Source organism: Pseudophryne corroboree, chromosome 3 (genome assembly GCF_028390025.1).
Source record: "Pseudophryne corroboree isolate aPseCor3 chromosome 3, aPseCor3.hap2, whole genome shotgun sequence".
Taxonomy (NCBI): domain Eukaryota; kingdom Metazoa; phylum Chordata; class Amphibia; order Anura; family Myobatrachidae; genus Pseudophryne; species Pseudophryne corroboree.
Genome location: NC_086446.1, coordinates 403,821,375 through 403,836,841, shown reverse-complemented (window position 1 = coordinate 403,836,841; position 15,467 = coordinate 403,821,375). Strand labels below are relative to the sequence as shown.

Below are 15,467 nucleotides of genomic sequence, written 5' to 3'. Positions count from 1 at the left end.
AATCGGACAACATCACGTCAGTCGCCCACGTAAACAGACAGGGCGGCACGGGAAGCAGGGGGGCAATGGCAGAAGCTGCAAGGATTCTTCGCTGGGCGGAAGATCATGTGATAGCACTGTCAGCAGTGTTCATTCCGGGAGTGGACAACTGGGAAGCAGACTTCCTCAGCAGACACGATCTACACCCGGGAGAGTGGGGACTTCATCCAGAAGTCTTCCACATGATTGTGAACCGTTGGGAAAAACCAAAGGTGGATATGATGGCGTCCCGCCTCAACAAAAAACTGGACAGATATTGCGCCAGGTCAAGAGACCCTCAGGCAATAGCTGTGGACGCTCTGGTAACACCGTGGGTGTTCCAGTCAGTGTATGTGTTCCCTCCTCTGCCTCTCATACCAAAAGTACTGAGAATTATACGGCAAAGGGGAGTAAGAACGATACTCGTGGCTCCGGATTGGCCAAGAAGAACTTGGTATCCGGAACTTCAAGAGATGCTCACGGACGAACCGTGGCCTATACCTCTAAGAAAGGACCTGCTCCAGCAGGGGCCTTGTTTGTTCCAAGACTTACCGCGGCTGCGTTTGACGGCTTGGTGGTTGAACGCCGGATCCTGAAGGAAAAAGGCATTCCAGATGAAGTCATCCCTACCCTGGTCAAGGCCAGGAAGGACGTAACCGCAAAACATTATCACCGCATTTGGCGAAAATATGTTGCGTGGTGGGAGGCCAAGAAGGCCCCTACAGAGAAATTTCAACTGGGTCGTTTCCTCCATTTCCTGCAAACAGGACTGTCTATGGGCCTAAAATTAGGGTCCATTAAGGTTCAATTTTCGGCCCTGTCGATTTTCTTCCAAAAGGAACTGGCTTCAGTGCCTGAAGTTCAGACATTTGTAAAAGGGGTACTGCATATACAGCCTCCTTTTGTGCCTCCAGTGGCACCTTGGGATCTCAATGTTGTGTTGAGTTTCCTAAAGTCACATTGGTTTGAACCACTCACCACTGTGGACTTAAAATATCTCACATGGAAGGTGACGATGCTGTTAGCCCTGGCTTCAGCCAGGCGTGTGTCAGAATTGGCGGCTTTATCATATAAAAGCCCTTATTTAATATTTCATTCTGACAGGGCAGAATTGAGGACTTGTCCTCAATTTCTACCTAAGGTGGTTTCTGCATTTAACATGAAGCAACCTATTGTGGTACCTGCGGCTACTAAGGACTTGGAGGATTCCAAGTTGCTTGACGTGGTCAGGGCCCTGTAAATATATGTTTCCAGGACGGCTGGAGTCAGAAAATCTGACTCGCTGTTTATCCTGTATGCACCCAACAAACTGGGTGCTCCTGCTTCTAAGCAGACGATTGCTCGTTGGATTTGTAGTACAATTCAGCTTGCACATTCTGTGGCAGGCCTGCCACAGCCAAAAATCTTAAAATGCCCACTCCACAAGGAAGGTGGGCTCATCTTGGGCAGCTGCCCGAGGGGTCTCGGCTTTACAACTTTGCCGAGCAGTTACTTGGTCAGGAGCAAATACGTTTGTAAAATTCTACAAATTTGATACCCTGGCTGAGGAGGACCTGGAGTTCTCTCATTCGGTGCTGCAGAGTCATCCGCACTCTCCCGCCCGTTTGGGAGCTTTGGTATAATCCCCATGGTCCTTACGGAGTTCCCAGCATCCACTAGGACGTCAGAGAAAATAAGAATTTACTTACCGATAATTCTATTTCTCGTAGTCCGTAGTGGATGCTGGGCGCCCATCCCAAGTGCGGATTGTCTGCAATACTGGTACATAATTATTGTTACCAAAAAATTCGGGTTATTATTGTAGTGAGCCATCTTTTATAGAGGCTTCTCTATTATCATACTGTTAACTGGGTTCAGATCACAAGTTGTACAGTGTGATTGGTGTGGCTGGTATGAGTCTTACCCGGGATTCAAAATCCTTCCTTATTGTGTACGCTCGTCCGGGCACAGTATCCTAACTGAGGCTTGGAGGAGGGTCATAGGGGGAGGAGCCAGTGCACACCAGGTGATCCTAAAGCTTTCTTTAGATGTGCCCTGTCTCCTGCGGAGCCGCTATTCCCCATGGTCCTTACGGAGTTCCCAGCATCCACTGCGGACTACGAGAAATAGAATTATCGGTAAGTAAATTCTTATTTTTTTTGTTATAAACATATATAATGGAGTGTCTCGCTCTCTCCACCCTCTTTGTCTAGGGGGTAGTCTTACCTTTTACCAGCACTGGGAACTGGTACATTTCTCTAGTTACTCACTGTCTGTGAGTAACTAGAGACAGTTTGTTGTTGTTTTTTTATCCAAGACTGCTTTTAAAATGTTTTAATCTGGATGCTACCATTCCTCATAATATCTCTGCTCCTAGAAGTTACTTTCTGAAACTTGGCATAGAACCCATTGGATTATGTATTAACATTTTCAGGTCCTTGTACATTAGTTTCTGAATGATGAGACAGATTCTGTATCACACACGGGTCGGGTTATTGCAACTAAGCGTTTCTTACTTGCAGTACACAATGTACTTATAGCGTGCTTTCTTCTAAGTATCCCAATTATCTAGTTGAGATGGGACACACCTGTCAATAGTGTCAGGTTTGTTGCCCTGTAATAAAGTGGATTTACTAGTTGTCTGTAAAGCAATTTGCATATGTCTATGATAGGTGCATGTGTGTAAAGATCTTTTTGTAAAGGAGTGCTGAATTAATGGCATTCGTTGAACAATACCTGTTAAAATAAATGTTGCTGGCCAAGCAGTCTGTTACTAAAGACTATATTTCTCTGCCTGGCTCCCTTATTTCTTATCCTCTGACATTGCCATCACCATCATGGCTGAGCTCAATATTGCCATTAATTAGCCATTCTCCATGTGCCTCCAATCCTCTCTCTCGAACCTCCTCTCTTGTCCTCTCCCAATGACTACACTCTTTCTGATTTCCTTAACACTCCTTTCCCTCTATCAGATCATTACATTATCTCATACTTCCCAACTGTCCCAATATTCGCGGGACAGTCCCGTTTTTTGGGGGGCTGTCCCACTTGCGGGCCACAGTATCCCGCGTGGGGGGGGGGGGGGGCGCAGTTGGGAGGCTCCTGCACTTGCTGCTCTGCTAGGCGTCTATTCAGTGGAGACAGGAGGAGAGGGGGCATGCCAGCAGCTCACAGAGCGCTGGTCATGCCCCCTCACTGGCTAAAATGCTGCGCGTGTGTCCCTCTTTCATTAAGAAGAAAGTTGGGAGGTATGTTATCTGTAAGCTTTCTACTATTACTTTTAACCTATCTGCTATTGAGCGCTACAAGGACTCCATGTAACCCCTTATTTGGTAATTAGAACACCTCTATGCAACAACTTTTCTCACCAATTTCAACATTCTCTTCTCCTGATATTGCTGTACCACATCTAAGACCCAGGCCTAAAAATAGCGCTTGGCTAATTCACACATGGTGTCAGCCATGACACTACGCAAATGTCTTTGAAGATGTGTTGTTTTTAAATCGAATGTCATTGGCGTTAATCCTGTGCTTTGTATGACTTTCTTCTCATCTATCTACCATTCCTATTGAAATCGACAAACATACTTCCAGTCTCTCATCTCTGCTCATGTTTCTAACATCAAACTTTTTTTTATTTCGTTTATCCCATTTCAATATCTTCTATCCCCTCCCACACCTATCGCAAATATTGTCATCAGTGCCCAATATCTTGCTTCCTACTTCAAGGACAAGGTTGGCAAGATCCGACATGAAATACTGTAGTATGCTCTTCTTCCGGCAGTGACCTCATTCTTTCCCTCAACCTCCTGGCATCTTCTCTTCATTTAATGCCTATTACCTGACTGTTATTACCCAGTCTGTATATTGCTGTTTTGTTCCCAATTGTTAAGCACAGTGGAATAAATAAATGTTAATCATGAATGATGCTAAGGGGGGTATTCAATTGTTTGAAAAGTCAATTGGGTGTCTGTTTTCTAATAGACAGGAAAAACAGACACCCAACCAACTTTTCATACAATTTAATTCCCCCCTAAATGTTTTATACAGTGATTCACCTAGTAAAAACAAAGAATAAATAGTTAGTACAAGTCATAAACAAAGGATAGTTGTTTATTGCCTATATTTCAGGAGGGATTTTTTTCTTTACTGTTTAGTCAGGCTTCCCTCTCTGTGCACTGTCAAAAAGTGGTCTCCTTTTCTTTTATTTCTTTTTCCCCTTTCATTATGTAATAGTAGTAGTATTAATATATTTTTCCATTTTTCTCTGGTTCAGCTGACTGAGGAGTAAGACAGGAATATGATGGCGTAATTTTTTTTTAAGAATTAAAAAAAAAAAATGTTTACATCTTTTCCACTTTGTTAGCGATCAATTTTAGTGCATTTATAATATCCTTCATTATTTCTTTATGCTCGCTGCATCAACATGAAAAACTAGACTAATGTTATTGGGGTTCCCATAGACAGAAGGGGTCACCAAGCGTTTGGCAGAACGGAACGATTTTGTGCTTTTCCTGTTCACGTTGATGACCAACAAAAAGACCTTCCTGCAAACAGCAACTCTCATTGAAGACATCCTTGGCGTCAAAAAGGTATCTCTCTATTGTTCCAAATGTAATGCCTTCACTGCAGAGGACTAGTTTGGCTCATCCTTCACATATAGATTAATACTGCAGTGCCTCGCATGTTCTCCAAAGCCTTCCATATTTTCTACAATTTGTTTTTCTTTCAGGTGATCCAGCACCTTTTTTAAATTATTTAGTTATTAATGTATATGCCCTGTTAGTGTTGTCTGGTTTAGTCAGTGACTAAAACAACACCCAAAAAGTTTTTCACAGATGGGAGGAATCTAAAGCTCACCATTTTGTGCCATAATAAAATAAAGTGTCATATAATTTAATGCAGTAGGTTTTCTAGTTAAATAAATGGTATTTCTTGTTGGGCTGGTATATTAATCCTGCACATTACAAACATTTCAGTCATCATAGTGGAAATAAAATAATAATAATACCGGTAATAAAATAAAATACATTCTCCTTTTCAAGTGCAAATTTTGTTATGAAAACACACACACACAATCCTGCTTTTTGCAGTTTTGTTACAGGTGGTTAATGCCGAAGCAAGAACCACAAAGTACTTTTGTGTGGTTTTTATGAAGAAAAAAAAAAAAAGCATTCACATTTCCCTTTCACGTTATTGAAATTTAAATTAAAAAACATTCTTTTGGCTGTTTTGGTTACATTATATTGTGATGCGTTAGTCTGAGCAAACAGCATATCATTTTTGTGAGTACTGCATCAAATAAAAGTGATACTGATGCTGGAATATGCCAAAAAAAGAGAGCGCTCTACTGAGAAAACCCTGTGCGGTGAAGGGGTTAAGGGTTCAAGTTCAGAACACGGGACCCCCTGGGCTGCTACTACTACTACTATCCACATGGAAATCTATTGGGAATAGTAACCTGGCCCGAAGTTTTAATGATGTTCTGAAGCAGTTTAACTGAACTTGAACTGGGGTTCAGAAACTGTAAGACTAGCAGAGATTATTGATTGCTATAGTTTGCCAAATTACGTTTTAGTATAATATACATATGCCGAAGTGAGACTGTTTTAATCACATCATACGTTCTCTGCTCAGGAGATGATCCAACTAGAAGACATACCCAATCTCGGAAGTTTAGTGTCGAGTTTTGATCAGCAGCAGCTAGCAAACTTCTGTAGGATTCTCTCTGTAACTATATCAGAGCTGGACACTGGAAATGATGATAAATACACCTTGCTTGCTAAAGACGCCCAGCAGAGGAAAACCCAGAACCCATCGAGAGCAGAAGTAAATCAAGGTGAGACAGTTGTGTCAATGTGAAATTCTAAAAATTGGATCACGTGAGTGCATTAGGATCTTCACTTTGTGATGTCACTGGAAAGTTGTCTACAGTATATAATGGTTAATGTACCCTTGGTAAATCAGTCTTTTTCTATCACTCTGTTTACATTATTGCAGTTGTGTTCCATATGTGCTCATTCGTCGAGCAGTGCTGCAAACTCAATACATTAGTATGATTCATGTCTCATCGTATTTTGCAAACGCACGTGCAAAAGGAATGGGAATCTTCAGCAGTGGTTATTTTGTTGACAAAAAATTTAGCCTAAAAGTACATTTTTACTTAAAAAACAAACAAAAAAAAAACGACTAAAACTAAACTTAAAATCCTTGTCAAAATTATCAATGTAAGTAATTTTTTTAATTTTTAAAGAACAATGAAGTGTTACAGATATTTGCTGGGAAAGAAATAGGATTGTGTATTGCACTTATTTGTTCTAAGAAACTTGAGGCATTAATTTGTATATGCTATATGGGAGTACTATGGTAAATCAGACTCCGTCGTAACACATTCTCAGCCTACCGAGCTTAGATTATTAAACACATCTCTAAAGATATGCAAACAAGGGAATTTTAGAGAAATTTTCTCCAGCAAAATCCCATTGCAGTATCATTAAACTCTTTGCAAAAGTTATGACTAAAACATTGACTAAAGTTAGACTAAAATGAAAATGGAGATTACCTGACTAAAACTGACTAAAACAAAGCAACTAAAAAAAGACTAAAATTTGACCACATACTATTTTAAGTAAGTGACTAATGGACCCTACACACTTGGCGATTTGGGCGATGTTACCGACTAACGATATTATTGTTGGCCGATTTTTCATCACCGATTTTTAGCATACACACTGGACGATATCTATGGCCGATTTCGACGATATGACATTACATACATTGATATTGTCCAAATTGGCTTGCATGTTTAAACGATTAATGATTGTGGGGCTGCGCATCGTTCAGCGTTGTTGCATACACAATGAAATATATGAACATTTTATCGTTCATATCTTTCAAGGAGATCGCCAAGTGTGTAGGGCCCTTACGACTAAAACTACATTTTAAATCCTTGTCAAAATTAACACTGCTTCTGCAGGAGTGAAATGTAACAGGCCAACACATCACTTCTATTTTATGTGCTTACCATGGTTATAGAAAAATAAGAAAACTTCTATATACTTTCTGACACAACTAAACGGAAACAGAAATTTGGTAAAGAACAATCTCCAGTTGTGGAACAATAACATGCAAATGCAAATATGGCATTGTATATAGGGTCTTTCCAGAACTAATGTTTTATGTTTTAATTATTTTATGGTATGTACTTCATATGTTTCCACTATAGCCATAAACTTTCGCTTTTTGTTTTGCCTTCAATATGGGTACCACACATTTTTTTTTTTTTATTGTTTTCTCTTTTGTGCTATGTTGTTGCACTGTTTCATCTCTTATCTTTTGACTATTGGAGTGACTAGGCCAACAGGGGGTGGGGGGTTGGGAGTCCTGAGGCATAGGGAATTCCTATAGGCCTAGTGGGTAAGTCTGCTCCATTGATTGCACCCTACACCTGTGCCTCTAGTAGTCAGTTGTGTTAAAATCTCAACTCCACTTTTCGTTAGTCATGTTTCACAGAGTGCATGTTTTGTGTGTGTTTGAAGTGCTCTTAGGGAACAAGTTGTTGCATAGTTGGGTGACCATTTTCTCATACGTCCTAGAGAATGCTGGGGACTCCAAAAAGACCATAGGGGATAGACTGGATCCGCAGGAGGCATGGGCACACTATAAGACTTTGAATGCGTGTGAACTGGCTCCTCCCTCTATGCCCCTCCTCCAGACTCCAGTTAGACTCTGTGCCCAGAGAGACTGGACACACACTAGGGGAGCTCTCCTGAGTTTCTCTGAAAATACTTTGTTAGGTTTATTATTTTCAGGGAGACCTGTTGGCTACAGGCTCCCTGCATCGTGGGAGTGAGGGAAGAGAAGCAGACCTACTTCTTCTGAGTTCAAGGGCTCTGCTTCTTAGGCTACTGGACACCATTAGCTCCAGAGGGTCTGATCACTTGGTTCGCCTAGCTGCTCGTTCTCGGAGCCGATCCGTCACCCCCCTCACAGAGCCGGAAGAAAGAAGCCGGGTGAGTAAAGGAAGAACAGAAGACTTCAGTGTCTCTGAGGTACCGTGCAACGGTCGCGCTGCGCGCCATTGCTCCCACACACAAGCAGCACTACAAGGGCGCAGGGGGGGGCGCCCTGGGCAGCAAAAATACCTCATATACTTGCCTGGCAAAGAGGTATACAGTGCATAGGCACTGTATACTGACCCCCGCCAGTATACAAAAGTAAAAAACTATCGGGACTGAAGCGCGCCGAGAAGGGGGCGTGGCTTAGCCCTCACAACTCTATACAGCGCCATTTTCTCCTCACAGAGACGCTGGCCCCGCCAAAACACTGTGGAACAACTAAAAGTGTTAAACGGAGGGGGGCACAGTTGTTTAGTGCACCATGGGTTCATATATGAAGCACTATATATATTTCTCTGACGTCCTAGTGGATGCTGGGAACTCCGTAAGGACCATGGGGAATAGCGGGCTCCGAAGGAGACTGGGCACTCGAATTAGGACTACCTGGTGTGCACTGGCTCCTCCCTCTATGCCCCTCCTCCAGACCTCAGTTAGAATCTGTGCCCGGCTCGAGCTGGATGCACACTAGGGGCTCTCCTGAGCTTCTAGAAAAGAAAGTATATTTAGGTTTTTTATTTTCAGTGAGATCTGCTGGCAACAGACTCACTGCAACGAGGGACTTAGGGGAGAGAAGCGAACCTACCTGCTTGCAGCTAGCTTGGGCTTCTAGGCTACTGGACACCATTAGCTCCAGAGGGATCGAACACAGGCCCAGCCTCGGTCGTCCGGTCCCGGAGCCGCGCCGCCGTCCCCCTTGCAGAGCCAGAAGCAAGAAGAACGTCCAGGAAATCGGCGGCTGAAGACTCCGGTCTTCATTAAGGTAGCGCACAGCACTGCAGCTGTGCGCCATTGCTCCCCATGCACACCTCACACTCCGGTCACTGATGGGTGCAGGGCGCTGGGGGGGGGGGGCGCCCTGGGCTGCAATAAGATTACCTTACATTGGCAAAAAAAATACACATAATTTAGTCATTAAGACTATATATCCATAAAAAAGCGGGAGAAGTCCGCCGTGAAGGGGGCGGGGCTATCTCCCTCAGCACACTGGCGCCATTTCCTCTCACAGCTCCGCTTGAAGGACGCTCCCCAGGCTCTCCCCTGCAGTTTCCAGGCTCAATAGGGTAAAAAAGAGAGGGGGGGGCACTAAATTTAGGCGCAAATACTATATATATATATATATATATATATATATATATATATATATATATATATATATATATATATAAACAACAAGCGAGTCCGGCTCTCCCAATAAAGCAAACAAAAGCGCTGGGTGCCTCCACAAAGATTCAAATAAGACCAACAGCAGGTGCGGCACTCCGTGCGACGAGATCAACGGGACACTTACTTCAAGGTGGTGACAACGTTTCAATGCGGTTTAATGGTGCATTTTCATCAGGTCAGATAACAAGAAAAGAAAAAGGTGCTTACCTAAATAGTGTGTATGCTGGACGCCATATCCGCACTTCCGGATCCCAGACACGTGTCTGGTCCGTCGGCGCTCACCAGTGACGTCACTACCCACTGCCGGTAGTCATGGAAACAACAACAGAAGCCTGTGCATGTATACATAGTGCCTGTCATCAAAACACCATAATGCAAATGGAGACTGTACACGGACATAATCAATGCGGGTCTAAAGCTATACTAAACAATCTAATCTAATGTAATATGGCGATACCATACATGACACATATCTGCAATGCATAAATAAAGTGCATAATATCTTTAAAAATAAAGTGCATAATATCTTAGAAATGTCTTAACGATATGCTTGCTAATCACAGGGGCTGATAATGTAGTCTTATGTAAATATGGTCATAGACTACCCCGAAGTTTCAGGTCGATATATTACAGTACCCAATGTGAATGGTCATAGGTTAGTAAGCATATAATATCATGGCGTATCTGCCGCAAAACTATACATAGAGGCACTGATCAGTCACAGGAAGAACGCTGCATTAATGAAGAAGTAATTATAAAGTAGTTATAAAAATGCATTTAAACCCAGATGCTCATTCAACCCTCTGGGGTGTAGTGTCCCCAGCCGGTGTATCCATCTTGTTTCAAGCTGAAGGAGTTTCATACCCCTATCACCACCCCGGGTCAGGGGGGGAACATGATCTACCATGCGGTAGCGTAACGATACCAAAGGGTGTCGGGCTAAGGCAAAGTGCCTGGCAACTGGTTGGTCACTCGTGCCTTTAGCAATAGCTGCTTTAATGGTCGAGCGGTGAGCTGCCATCCTTTCTTTAAACATTCTGATGGTTTTGCCTATGTAGGACATACCGCATGGGCACAAAAGCTGGTAAATTACAAATTTGGATGAGCAGGTCAAGGTGTAGTTAATGGTCAACATTCTACCAGTGAGTGGATGAGGGAAGTTATTACCGCTCAACATATATTGGCATGTAACACAAGTACATCTAATACATCCCTTAGAATTAGCCTGCATCGACACATTAGGGTTAGGCGAAATATCAGCTTTAACAAGCATATCCCTAATATTCCGTCGTCTAGTGTAGCATGGCATAAGTCTAGTCTGTCCTAAATTCAATTCTTTGTCAGACTGAACAATATTCCACAATTTCTTAGAAATTTGGTTAATGCCACTACTAGCAGGGCTAAATTGCCCAACCCAGGGCAAGATGTTAGTGGATGCAATGTTTGCTGGTTTGATTAGTAGTAAACTTGGCCTATCTGTAGCCAAGGCCTTAGCTTTAGCCTGTTGAAGTAACAGTCTTGGGTATCCCCTGGCTAAAAATTTGTTAATCATGCTATTCATTTGAATCTCAGCTAATGCAGGGTCAGACGTAATACGTCGGACTCTGAGTAGCTGGGAAAAAGGTAAGCCTTGCTTGAGGGGTGTGGGATGAAAACTAGAGTAGTGCAGTAGGTTATTCCTATCAGTCGGTTTCGTGAAGACCGAAGTATGGATTTCACCATCTCTTATAGAGATCTCCACATCCAAGTAGTTGACAGAATCAGTGCTTAGATTGTACGTAAATTTGACTGGATGATTACGGCTGTTGTGTCTCTAGTACCTGTACTAGTCTGGACTGTGAGCCCTTCCACAAAATTAATAAGTCGTCAATATAACGACAGTACATGACGATATCTGATGTAACACCAGGGTCCTCAAAAAATATCTCCTGTTCTACTTTGAACATATATATGTTCGAGTACGATGGGGCCACTGGGGACCCCATCGCACACCCTGTCTGTTGTAAATAGATCTTCCGATCAAACAAAGAAATTCCTGGTAAGGATTAGCTGAAGGAGGTCCAGACACAATTGTAGGTCTGGTCCTCTAAATTCGGGGTGGCCCTGTAAGAATTCACGGGCTGACTCGATGCCCGCCTCGTGGGGAATTATGGTGTATAAGCTCTGTACGTCAATGCTACAGAGAACAATTTCATGGTCAAATTTATTCAACGTTTGTAGTTTACGAAGCAAACTGCTAGTGTCAAGGAGGTATCTTGGATGTGACTGAATACAGGGTTGGAAAATGGCGTCCAAAAATAGGGCTACAGGCTGAAACAGAGATTTGTTGGCCGATATAATCGGCCTACCCGGGGGCTTGACCAGACTTTTATGAATTTTGGGGGTGGTGTACAACAATGGTATAACTGGATATTTAGGTAATAATGCGTTACTAAGATCTACTGAAATAATACCCAAATCAACAGCACCCTTAAGCATGTTGGCTAATTCATTAGAAAATGCAGTGGTAGGATCTTCAGATAACAATTTATAGACCGATACATCATCAAGTTGCCTTAAGATTTCTGCTCTATAATCATTTAAGTCCTGCAACACTATAGCTCCACCTTTATCAGCAGGCCTACAGATGAGATTAGAACAGGTGGATAAGCGCTCAAGAGCCAGTCTCTCATTTTTAGTCAAGTTGTTCCTAGGTTGAGATAATGAGGTAATGTGTTGATCAGTCTCAAGTTCTAAAAGTCGCATGAAAGTGCGGACCGACGCATTATGGGTCTGGGGTTCAAACGTAGATTTAGGCAATATTTTGCGTAGTTTCTCTGGTATATCCATCTTTGGTATTGCCACTGTTGGACTCTTAGCAAAATGCTCCTTCAGCTTCAGCTGACGGTGTAGACGAAATTTGTCCACCTTCCATTGTAGTGGATCTTGATTGCAAAATGGTATAAAAGATAACCCTTTAGCTAGTACTGTTTTCTCAGTATCATTAAGTTCGTAGCTGGAAAGATTAATAACTACATTTTCTGCTGTCGTGGATTCTTGGGCGGACGCCCTACTCTTCCCCTTCCTCTGCCATTGGTGCCCTCGTCTGGTGTGTCGACGTTGTCTTTTGCGCCAGGGATCTTGGCCCTGGTTGCTACCCCTAAAGGGTGGTCACCACGGGTTGATTGTGTCGCAGATTCGGAGTCACTAGTAGTGGAGGTGTGTTCATTTGAAGACTCAAGGTTCCGGGTACGATGGACTTTACGTCGGAAAAATGGTCGCTTAGTTTCGCGTCTGGGAGCCCCATCAGTCCACCTATAAACGTTGTGTTGCTCATAATCTGTATCCACCTTTGAGCGCTTGTTTGCTTTAAATTTAATAAGGTCCCGTTTATGTAGCTGCAATTGGTCGTTTAGTTTAGCGAGCCAGTCAACAGTTGTGTCGGCTTGTAAATTAGCTTTATGCTGTTGTTCAAATTCGGCTGCCTTAGATTTATAGATGTTCATCTCTTTAGTGGACTGCTCAATTATGAGCAACATGAGGTCCATAGAGCAGCGATTTAAAATGCCGACCCACTTACGGCAGAAATTAGGGTCATTGCGTCCGATGGTAGGGGAGTTGCGTACTCTCAAGCCACGAGGGATCTTCTTTGCTCTGTAGTAGTCAGATAGAGATAAACAGTGGTGTAGAGAGTCTATTTCTTTACGCTTGATTTTTAATAATGTGTGGTATATGTCTTCAGGTGAAAGCGCCTCCTTTTGATCACTGAGTAGTGCTGAGTATAGAATTGCATCTGCTTCAGCATCCGTATATCCATGTATATATCCAATAGGGTATTGTGCCGGTGGAATACCGGACACATGTAGATCAGCCAGATCTTCAGCCATATTAATTCTATCAAAAATGGCACACTCACCATGCACAGATCAGTGACTAGAGTGACCTTACTGATCTACTCAAATAGCCGTCACGTCGAAAGCCAGCAGCGGGCAGTAAAGTGCAAGTGAGAAAAATATAATCAAAGTGCTAAGATGACAGTGGTATCTATAGTATATACCAAAAAGTGCTGGTGCCAAAGTCAATGTGCATTAGATAAAGTGCAATAGTGCATACAGCAGACACTGAGGATAATACATAGCAGCATTCATGAATGGGGAGCCTTGACAAGTGGTCACTACACTGTAGTGAGCACGGATATCCAAACAACAAGCGAGTCCGGCTCTCCCAATAAAGCAAACAAAAGCGCTGGGTGCCTCCACAAAGATTCAAATAAGATCAGTGCCTCTATGTATAGTTTTGCGGCAGATACGCCATGATATTATATGCTTACTAACCTATGACCATTCACATTGGGTACTGTAATATATCAACCTGAAACTTCGGGGTAGTCTATGACCATATTTACATAAGACTACATTATCAGCCCCTGTGATTAGCAAGCATATCGTTAAGACATTTCTAAGATATTATGCATTTTATTTTTAAAGATATTATGCACTTTATTTATGCATTGCAGATATGTGTCATGTATGGTATCGCCATATTACATTAGATTAGATTGTTTAGTATAGCTTTAGACCCGCATTGATTATGTCCGTGTACAGTCTCCATTTGCATTATGGTGTTTTGATGACAGGCACTATGTATACATGCACAGGCTTCTGTTGTTGTTTCCATGACTACCGGCAGTGGGTAGTGACGTCACTGGTGAGCGCCGACGGACCAGACACGTGTCTGGGATCCGGAAGTGCGGATATGGCGTCCAGCATACACACTATTTAGGTAAGCACCTTTTTCTTTTCTTGTTATCTGACCTGATGAAAATGCACCATTAAACCGCATTGAAACGTTGTCACCACCTTGAAGTAAGTGTCCCGTTGATCTCGTCGCACGGAGTGCCGCACCTGCTGTTGGTCTTATATATATATATATATATATATATATATATATATATATATATATATATATATATATATATATATATATAGCTGCTATAGGGTAAAATCACTCATTATAGTGTACATCCCTGTGATTTATAGCGCTGTGGTGTGTGCTGGCATACTCTCTCTCTGTCTCCCCAAAGGACTTTGTGGGGTCCTGTCCTCAGTCAGAGCATTCCCTGTGTGTGTGCGGAGTGGCGGTACGGCTGTGTCGACATGTTTGATGAGGAGGCTTATGTGGAGGCGGAGCAGGTGCCGATAAATGTGATGTCACCCCCTGCGGGGTCGACACCTGAGTGGATGGATATGTGGAGGGAATTACGTGACAGTGTCAACTCCTTACATAAGATGTTTGATGACATAGCAGATGTGGGACAGCCGGCTTCTCAGTCCGTGCCTGCCCAGGCGTCTCAAAAGCCATCAGGGGCTCAAAAACGCCTGCTACCTCAGATGGCAGACACAGATGTCGACACGGATACTGACTCCAGTGTCGACGACGATGAGACTAGTGTACATTCCAATAGGGCCATCCGTTACATGATTACGGCAATGAAAAATGTGTTGCACATTTCTAACATTAACCCTGGTACCACAAAAAAGGGTATTATGTTTGGGGAGAAAAAGCAACCTGTGGTTTTTCCCCCTTCTGAAGAGTTAAATGAAGTGTGTGATGAAGCGTGGGTTTCCCCCGATAAGAAACTGGTAATTTCCAAAAAGTTACTAAGGGCGTACTCTTTCCCGCCAGAGGATAGGATACGTTGGGAGACATCCCCTAGGGTGGATAAAGCGCTCACACGCTTGTCAAAGAAGGTGGCACTACCGTCTCCGGATACGGCCGCCCTAAAGGAGCCTGCGGATAGAAAGCAGGAGGCTATCCTGAAGTCTGTATATACACACTCAGTTATTATACTGAGACCGGCTATTGCTTCAGCATGGATGTGCAGTGCTGCAGCTGCGTGGTCAGATTCCCTGTCTGATAACATTGATACCCTTGACAGGGACACTATACCTGTATTGCTAACTGTAGAGCATATTAAAGACGTAGTCTTATACATGAGAGATGCACAGAGGGATATTTGCCAACTGGCATCTAGAATAAATGCAATGTCCATTTCTGCCAGGAGAGTATTATGGACTCGGCAGTGGACAGGTGATGCGGATTCTAAAAGGCACATGGAGGTTTTGCCTTACAAGGGTGAGGAATTGTTTGGGGATGGTCTCTCGGACCTCGTTTCCACAGCGACGGCTGGGAAGTCGACATTTTTACCCC

General features: G+C 43.1%; 1 protein-coding gene across 1 annotated transcript in view; it reads left to right on the top strand.

Annotated features, from left to right (window-relative positions):
- The window catches only part of TRPC4AP (transient receptor potential cation channel subfamily C member 4 associated protein), a 175,149-nt gene that overhangs the window by 73,181 nt on the left and 86,501 nt on the right, over positions 1-15,467 (top strand). Inside the window, exons 6-7 of the mRNA XM_063960144.1 lie at positions 4,461-4,589; positions 5,635-5,836. Of these exons, the coding sequence (XP_063816214.1) occupies positions 4,461-4,589; positions 5,635-5,836 (331 nt within the window). The remainder of the gene's footprint in view (positions 1-4,460; positions 4,590-5,634; positions 5,837-15,467) is intronic.